Raw genomic sequence first — 8,946 nt, 5'->3', positions numbered from 1 at the left:
GCAAACGCCGGCCTCCCAGACCGCACTGGGGGAAAGGGAAGGAGAGAACTTAATTTAATGGTTATTGCTCTGCCCTGTTTTTCTTTTTCTCCCTCCCCCCGGAATTGCCGAGTTGCTGCTGCTGCTCTTTCTAACGCAACCAGTCCACCGCACCCCCTGCCCCTCAATCAGGAGGGCATCCCAGCGCCAAGACTGGCATCACCCGGCGACGCTAGGTGGCGCTCTGCAACCGCTGTTGGCGTGCCGGGTAGCCTATTTCCAGAAGCAGCTGCGCTCCGGCTGGGTGTGTGTCCATGGGATGCCAGGGCGCAGGAATCAGCACTGTAATAAATGAAGAGCTAGTGGCTGAGCGAAGAACAAGCTTTAAAGGGACCGAGACAGAAGCCCCGTGGGCTCGCACTTCTTTGGGCTGCGCCCAGGGCTGAAACCGAAGCCCTCTCAGCGCTATATTTAAGTCACCACCTGCCAATAGGCATTGCTTGCCGTGATTGATATGCACGATTATTTCACGCTGGCTGCCAACCATCGCCCTCACCTCTTGCCGGTACAACCGAGCCGGGGCACGGGCTTTCCAAGCAAATGAGAGATCATCGGAAGGCCTCCCTCTATTGCTGGGGCAGGTCTTTCAACGGGGAGCTGGTTTCTCCTGGCGGGGGGGAGTTGATCCCCTTGGTTTTTCTTTCTCCTCTGAGAGTGGCTCTGGTGTCAGTCCGGCTCGCTGCTGCTGCCGCTGCAGAGGGTTAGCAGCCGGGGACTCTGGACAGAGGACGCTCCCTGCTGGGACAGTCTACGCAGGGCAGGGCTGCTGGGTGCGTGCAGGGCAGCGGCGGGCGGGCGGGGATTTTACCAGCGTGGTCTGCAGCCTGGTGTGCGAGGCAGTGACGGGTGTCAGTGTGCGTGTGAAAGGGGGGGGGGGGGAGATTATTGGCAATGGGCGGGAGAGAATGAGGCGAGCCCTGCTTCCTTTTCTTTCCGCCAGCCCGGTCTCAGCTCATTTTCTCTAAGCAATACAACTTCACGGACTGCCGCCTCGCCAGCCCTGCGCTCCCAGCATGGACCCACCAGGTAACGAGCGATACCCCGACCCCGTCTGCGCCACTCGAAGGATGCGTGGACCGCGCAGAGCAGGGGACGCTGGGGGTTCGCGGGAGAGGGGGACACGGCGCTGCGCTCTGCCTTTGCGCGGCGGAGGGAGGGTCGCTGAGATGCAACTTCTCGCAAAGAAGCTGGATGCCATTGGGGGGGCGGGGGGATGGGGGGGATTTCGGAGTGTTTCTTTCCCCTCCCAAGAGTGTAATGAGCTGGTCAATTTCAAACCGGCACCGCGCAGCTCAGCGCTCCCCGGGCCAGCGGCATAGATTAAAAGTGGGAAGGGGCGCCTACCTATCCAGTAATTCAGAAGAAGGAGGAGTTTTGCCGCAAAAGGGGCTCGGCGGCGAGGCTTTGCAGTAGGAAGGGGTTGGGGAGGGGGGCGTTGTTTTTTTTTGTTTTTTTGAAGAAATGGAATTGAAGTGAATTTTTAAATCCAAGCCCCGAAAGCGCGCAGAGATTGTGTGTGTGTGTGTATTTGTGTGTGTGTGTGTGTGTGTGTGTGTGAAGCGCTCCTGGGGCTTTCGGAGACCAGCCGCCTGAAGCTCAGACCCTGCGTCCATGGCACAGTAGCGGCGGTGGCGAGAAGTCAGGCTGGCGGGCGCGCTGGGGTGCGGTAGTCAAACCACCAGCGCTCCGAAAAGGGGGGGCCCGGAGCACGGCTCCGGATCTGGCCGTAGGTTTCGTCTGGCTTTTGTGGCTAAAAAGTGTGGGGCGGGAACCCCCCCCCCCCCCAAAAAAAAAAAAAAAAACAACTGCAGCTACCGCGCGCTTTTCCTTGCCACCGCAAACTGCGGGGTGGAGGGCAGCCTCCCCAACCCTATGGGGGGCGGGGAAAGAGGAGACAGCTGGCATGGCACTTGGGCATCCCCTGGACCTGTTGTGCCCAGGTAGTGACACCGCGCCAGGGCGGGAAGTGGGTGTGCTCTTGCCGGGGGTTGCTGGGCTCGCTGGTGGCGTGTCTCGGGGTTCCCCCTGCCGCTCTGTCTGATTGCTCTCTTTCCCCCCGCCAGGCTGTGTGCCGCCCGCCCTTTAAGGACGCCTCTTTGCCCTGCCTGGAGGAGGAGTCCTCGGATCTAGTCCCCAGTCCCAGCCGGCTGCCCCGGAGAGCGAGAGAGAGCGCGCAGGGGAGGAGACAGGCGCAGCCCCCCGCCCCGTCCCCCTCCTCCCCCGCTTGCGCCCTGATGCCGGCGCCTCGCCCGAGCGGGAGCAGCTGCTGGCCCCTGCCGAAGATGCCGGGGCTAGGGCGGCGGGGGGCGCTGCCGGGGCCGGCGGGCTGCTGCTCCTGCCTGGCGGCGGCGCTGGCTCTGCTGCTGCTGCTGCTGCCCGCCGGCTGCCCGGTGCGGGCGCAGAACGACACGGAGCCCATCGTGCTGGAGGGCAAGTGCTTGGTGGTTTGCGACTCCAGCCCGTCGGCGGACGGGGCCATCACCTCCTCCCTGGGGATCTCGGTGCGCTCGGGCAGCGCCAAAGTGGCCTTCTCGGCCACCAGGAGCACCAACCACGAACCGTCGGAGATGAGCAACCGCACCATGACCATCTACTTCGACCAGGTCAGCCAGCGCCTGCTCTAGCCCGCCCTCTCCCCTGGGGCTGCTGCTCCACCTCCCCGCCCCCTCCCACTCCCCTCCCCATCGCTGGCCACCCCCTGCCCTGCCCAGACCCTCCCCACTGGCGGCCCCCTCTCCCATACACCTGCTGCGGTGCCCTCGCCCACGGCCCATCCGCCGCCTGGAGTTCGCAGGAAGCGTGGCTGGCTGAGCCACGCCATCCTCCCGAGGCAGAGCTGTCAAAGCGCTTGCCTTTTCGGTGGTGGTGACCTGTGGTGCGGGCTTCTGCTTCGCGTTCCTATGGCGCCTTCCAGGCCAGGATCTCAAAGCGCTCAGCAAATATTTTCCGATGGGAGAAAAGGGGCGAGGGCGTGGAAGCTCCAGACCTCAGGTCTGCGGCTTGTGAAGGACGGAGTTCGGTTAAGCAAACCCCTGGCTCCGGGGACTTCAGAGAACCTGCCTATTCCCCATGTATTTGGCAATGTTACGGCATCTCTCTTGGGTGGAGGGTGTTTCCTGTTACCACACTAGTCAAACGATGTGTAGCGGAGGAGTAGGTTAATTTTGCACGACTTATTCATAGCGCAGAATAGTAATACTGTATTCGCTCATTCGCATCTTTCCTGTGTGGATCCCTCAGCTTTTAGCAGGATTACCCGATTTTATTGCTGCAACTGGAACTGAGGCGAGCTAGTTTGATTAATGAACATGTTGAGTTTTGATCTGCAAAGTTATTTATTCTGTCGCATATGTATCTAGAACTAGTTAGCACCTTAAGAAAAACAGCCCCCCCAAAAATCTATCCACATGAGTTGCAGTTTAACTAAGGACTCTCGATCATGGCTCCATAATATGAGAGATTTCTATACGTATAGTATATTTCATATGTTTGTTCATGTAACTTCATCTCCAAGTTTTCACAGTAATGAAGCTATTTTCCTTTTTTTTTTTTTTTGGTTGTGTTTGTTTATTTATTTTTACTTCATTGGGACAAATGAGGGTTTTGATTTTTTTAAAGGGGTTGCTTTTTAATTTTATACATAATTTCAGTTCAGAAAAAAAGGTGAAACAAGGATTGCAGCCTGTAAATCTAATAGTCGGATAGAAAATACTGAAAGTAGAGAAAACCTGTGTTTTATGTGCCCACTGGCCGCATCCTTCTTCCCTCTTCCCTTCATCATCTCAACCCCTCAAATACAAAAACACCTGGTCTGGGATCACCTGAAAAAGAAATAAAGGTTGAGAAATAAAGGAAAATGGGAAGGAAAGGGCTTGGCTTTATAAGGACTCTGAATGTTGTTGTTGTTGTTTTTACCCTTTCCCCCTTAAAATGACTATCTCAGTTTAACAAGCACAGGAAATGGGAATCCAGAGAACATTTCCAGACAGACTGGATAGAGTCGTGGTGGGGATGGAGAACAAGAAAGACATTTGGGAACCTCTTGTGAAATATTCAGCCAGGTTCACAGCTGTGTTTTGCTTTGGGTTGTCTAATCTGCCTGGCTTTATGTTATTTCAACAGCTTTTCTCAACTGAACTTGGAAAGATTCAATTTTACTACTTGCCTAGTTATAGACAATGAAACCTGGATACTTTCACTATACCTTTCACTATACAGTTAAAACATCTAAACAGTTTGTAACTAGATTTCTGAGAGAGGAGACTGGACAGAAGAACTGGGGCCCGATCCTGATCCCATTGACTTCAATGCAAGTTTCATCATTAACTTCAGTGGAAGCAGGAGTGGGCCTCTCTTGCAATGGCCAGGTGGATGTTGGTATTTTGTTAGATATTTGGGTCAACTCACTTTTCTTTATTGGAATGTGATTTGCACTTAATTATAAAATACAGAAAACTGTTAAATTTGTAAAATTGGGGGCATTCTGAAAAAAAAAAAAAAAAAACAGTAACAAACCCGGAACATTTTCTTCCCATAGATTTCTCCCCATCCCTTTCGACTTGGTAAAATGATTTGGCTACATTAACTTGGCTTAGAAGGTCACTTTACATCATTCTAATGGTATGAGTGCATTCACTTGCAATAGTCCTCACTATTCCTTACTCCAGGTTCTGAGATGGCCAGAGCTTCTTCCTGTGGATATAATGCATCCCACTTACTTGAATTCAAGTCTGTTCTAATTAGTACCAACCCTCCAGAGGGAAAGAGAGGACTGAATTGGCAGAAATGATATATAATGCCTCCATCACTCCACTCAGCTGAAACATGTTTAAGTCCTATTTTGTTCCATATTTGTTTAACACGTTAAACTTGGGGGCGTAATTAGTTTCAAAAGTATCATATAAAAATCCATTGCATATTCATTTGACAGTTATTATCCCTTCTCTCTGTCAGTAATAATGTGCCTTCCCCTCCTATAGACTGTGGCGTTTTCACTCTGTCTAACGGGTTTTGAGTTCATCACTGTATTAATAAATGGCTTTACAATCCTTTTTAAACACCTTGGAAACTGACTCCTTTCCCCTGCAATATATTTTCATTGTATTGCCATTACCATTTCAAATAGCTTCATGACCTATATAAAGCCTGATGCAGAATTTTTACTGGCGCTTAACTGATTTGTCTTTGTTTGTTTACCTTCCAGGTATTAGTTAATATTGGCAACCATTTTGATCTTGCTTCCAGTATATTTGTAGCACCAAGAAAAGGGATTTATAGTTTCAGTTTTCATGTCGTCAAAGTCTACAACAGACAAACTATCCAGGTGGGTAGTAATTTAGACACTCTATAGAAGTTTCTTCATTCCTGTACTCTCTTTGCTTTTAAAATTTGGAGGTATAAGCACTAATTAGTATATATTAAAACAAAAAAAAGTGAAGAATTGATACATTTACTGTTTGTTTAAGTGGACATTTTTTCTGCTGTATAAAATGATGGAATGAAATAAGAATAATTATTGATTGCTTTTAGATTAGCTCAAACCTGTTGCTTTTGAGTGTGAAAGGTTAATGAAGTGCAGATGCAAAAAGTTACTTAATATTGAGAAAACTCAGCTTCTTTCTCTTTGCATTTTAGGTAAGTTTAATGCAAAATGGCTACCCAGTGATTTCAGCTTTTGCAGGAGATCAGGATGTCACCAGAGAAGCAGCCAGCAATGGAGTCTTGCTCCACATGGAGAGAGAAGACAAAGTGCATCTCAAACTGGAAAGGGGTAACCTCATGGGAGGGTGGAAATACTCGACCTTTTCTGGCTTCTTAGTCTTTCCACTATAAAGGAAGGCCAACAAGGAGCCAGATTCTTGAGCTAGAACAAGGATTCAGTCATTAATGACATCCTGAACTTGGCAGAACATGACAATATTTCCAACCACTCAGTCAGACTGTCATGGTAGAAGAATGATAACCTTCTAAACTCCAATATTTGCTTTGAATATTGACAATTCCTCGGGAAACCTGCGCCTCTAATTAGTTTTAGACGACAGTGATCTTTAGGAGAAATGAAAATTATCGACCTGAGCAATTTGTACCTGTGATTGTAAAGTCAATTTCGGATTTTATTGTTGGGATCATTGACTTTTTTCTTTCTTTCTTTCTTTCTGTTGTCGTTGTTGTCCTGATGAGACAAGTAATTTGGACCACACAACCACTTGTCAAAGGCTCACTCCAGAGCCAGAAGAATCCACCACCTGATGAAGTGTTTTTTCAATGCTTTTTTCTTTGTGTTGTATAGCCTTAAGAAAAAAAAAAAAAAAGAAAAGAAAAAAATGGCTTCAGTCTCAGTCCTGTATTTTCTGGGGGAGGGGAAATTCTGGACATTTTTATGTCAAGAAGTGCTTTATCCAGTGAAGCAAAATTTGCACGATTGGAACCTATTTCATTTTGTGTTGTTCATGTTTTTTTCATCAACGATTTTTTTTTGTTTTCTGATTTTTATTGTGCTAAAAATTGTAAGCTAGATTGATCAATAAGACAAAACAAAGTACATATATAATTTGTAGCTCCAAGAAAAACTAACCAACGAACAATTCTATCTGCAATTTTCAAATGATCTTTTACAGATGCATTTAGAGAAGAGCTACATGATCCTAGAGTTATAATCCCAAATCAGTAAAGGAACTGACATTTGTGAATTATCCTGACATTTCTAGAAGCCGCAACAGAGGCTTTGAATATCTTATCTGACCAGACCCTAAAATATATAATTTCTTTGCATTCCTGAGTGTATTTTGGTGCTTTTATCTGATACTTATTTATTATATTTATTCATTAATGCTTGAGTACAGTCTGTGGGAGCACTGAAAAATGATGGACCAAATTCCTTTCTCTCCAAGTTAAATAAAAGAAGATCCCTGTTTTCCGTGCCAGGATCAGGTATATCAACAGTTACCACTAGTATTTTTGACAGCATATTGGAGTGAGATGTCAGAGGCCTGAGGCTGTGAAACTGCTTTAAGGTTTATATATCATCAGTAAATGCACCACAAATTATTATATCATTATTTATTTATTTATTAATTATCTGCACTGTATATGCTTCTCCTCTTAATACATGGGGTCCAAAGAGATCTGGGTGCAGTCTCCATCCAGTACTGTATGCCAGGAAAAGTCATTGATTCCAAATGATAAAAGACGAAATCTCAGGTTGAATTCAAATTCATCCTTTTTGCGTCAATGTAACCAAAATGCTGACTAACTTAAGATTCAGAATAAATGGGTTTGATGTCCATCTTGCTTTTTCACTTCTATATAAAGGTCAGAGTATTAAATTGTGCACTTAGGAAATACTGCAGTTCTTGCTCGTTGAGCCCATTGGAGGGATTTTTTTTATTTGTCTTGCTATTAAGTCAGTAAACAATTTGAGTATTGAATTTTTATATTTTGTCAGATTCTCTCCCCTCTTACCCTGCTACAAACTAATATAATACAAAGACATTAGTTAATGGTGGACATAGTGCATTTCACAATTATGGTAGCCATGTTGTTTTCACTGTAAATTTATCATTAAAAGGACACTGCCCATTTTAAAAAAATCATATACTTTAAACAAACAAACAAACCTTATCTATGTTGCTCTAATACCTCAGATTATTAAAACAAAGAAGTTTAAAAATGGACTGTATTTTCACCATTTATGTTGTTTGTTTACTTTGGGCACTTCACATAGCTTGGCTAAGGAAAAAGGACTCAACAGTTTCATTTTTGGTTTTAGTCAGTTACACTTTCTGGTTCTCATGCACTGGCACACTGTTGCAATGATTTGGTTACAAACTTCAGGGGAATGTTTAAATCGAGGGGAAAGCTGTTTCAATTAAAATAAAAGAAATAAAACAATTTTATAAAAAAAGTAGATACTGTAAAACCCATTTGTTTCTTTTATCTAATTTTTGGGTATAAAAGACCTGACAGAGTCCTTTTAACAAGTAGACATTGCAGTGGGAAAAAGGTATTGAGTTTAGAGTTTCTGAGAGATCCTCTCAGACTTGTTTCCAAATCTTTACTATATTCAAGTGTGTAGTCCCGTTGACCTCAGTGTGGTTATTCATGTGAATAGAGTGAGTGTGATCAAACCCTGATTCCTCCCTCAGCCAAGAGATTCTAGTTAAGAAAAGGACCCCTTCCTCAAAACTAGAGATATTTTGATAAGTTACTTGGGCCACTGTGATTGCAGAATTTGCAGTGGAATCTCCTCTTTTCCTTTAAGTACATCACCTCTACCTTGTCCGTTTATTTACAAATAATGGATAAATCATGCTTTCAATCTGTCTCTGAGATATCTGGTCTCTGATTTATTGTTAATTTCTCTGTTGTTTCCTTCCAGTCTCATGTTTCTGCTCTGGTACTAAGGAATGGAGTTAGAAAAGTTACATAAAATGTTAAATTGAATGCAAACTCAATAGCATGTTCTGATTTCACACCAGCTACATGGAGAGAAGTTTTTCCTCTTCCCAGAGAATTCTCTGAAGCTGTTGGCTTTCTGCCCCCTCTATTTTATTAAGCTGGTTTCTGAGTTTGTAGAGGTCCCAGTTTGGCTTTCATTGAAGTCAATGGGTGCATCAATGAGAACTGGAATATCTCAATATCTGTATCTGAGAGATGAGACATACATTGTGGAACTCAACAACAAAAAACAAACAAACCCCAAACTTCTAAATACAGCCTCCTAATATAGTAGTAATTGACAGTAAATTTAATTTAATAGTGATTGATGAAAATAACCTAATTTAATCGGATACAATTTAAGGTTGGCATAAATGACTGTGTAAATTTTATGTTGACAAGGGGTGTGAGGGTTAATAAATGTAAACATACTCCCTACGGGAGCAGAAGAATGGGATCATAACAGGAATA

The 8,946-nt window shown here is 45.4% G+C and overlaps 1 protein-coding gene across 1 annotated transcript; it reads left to right on the top strand.

Moving 5' to 3' along the window:
- The first annotated feature begins 2,303 nt into the window (after positions 1-2,303).
- On the top strand, positions 2,304-8,344 carry CBLN2 (cerebellin 2 precursor). Its single transcript, XM_067537435.1, has 3 exons — positions 2,304-2,642; positions 5,243-5,362; positions 5,674-8,344. The coding sequence occupies exons 1-3, from the start codon at positions 2,322-2,324 to the stop codon at positions 5,869-5,871; spliced, it is 639 nt and encodes a 212-aa protein (XP_067393536.1). The 5' UTR covers positions 2,304-2,321; the 3' UTR covers positions 5,872-8,344.
- Positions 8,345-8,946: the final 602 nt, after the last annotated feature.

This window comes from Emydura macquarii, unplaced genomic scaffold (assembly GCF_026122565.2).
Source record: "Emydura macquarii macquarii isolate MOO-44397 ecotype Brisbane River unplaced genomic scaffold, CSIRO-AGI_Emac_v2 contig_431, whole genome shotgun sequence".
Lineage (NCBI taxonomy): Eukaryota > Metazoa > Chordata > Testudines > Chelidae > Emydura > Emydura macquarii.
This window is presented reverse-complemented; position numbering and strand designations above follow the sequence as displayed.

What these genes read in the sequence shown, in the direction of transcription:
- CBLN2 (XM_067537435.1), top strand. Translation starts at nt 2,322, where the DNA reads ATGCCGGGGCTAGGGCGGCGGGGGGCGCTGCCGGGGCCGGCGGGCTGC. An exon ending in TGACCATCTACTTCGACCAG is followed by an intron (nt 2,643 to 5,242) that starts GTCAGCCAGCGC and finishes TTTACCTTCCAG; the next exon opens with GTATTAGTTAATATTGGCAA. An exon ending in ACAACAGACAAACTATCCAG is followed by an intron (nt 5,363 to 5,673) that starts GTGGGTAGTAAT and finishes TTTGCATTTTAG; the next exon opens with GTAAGTTTAATGCAAAATGG.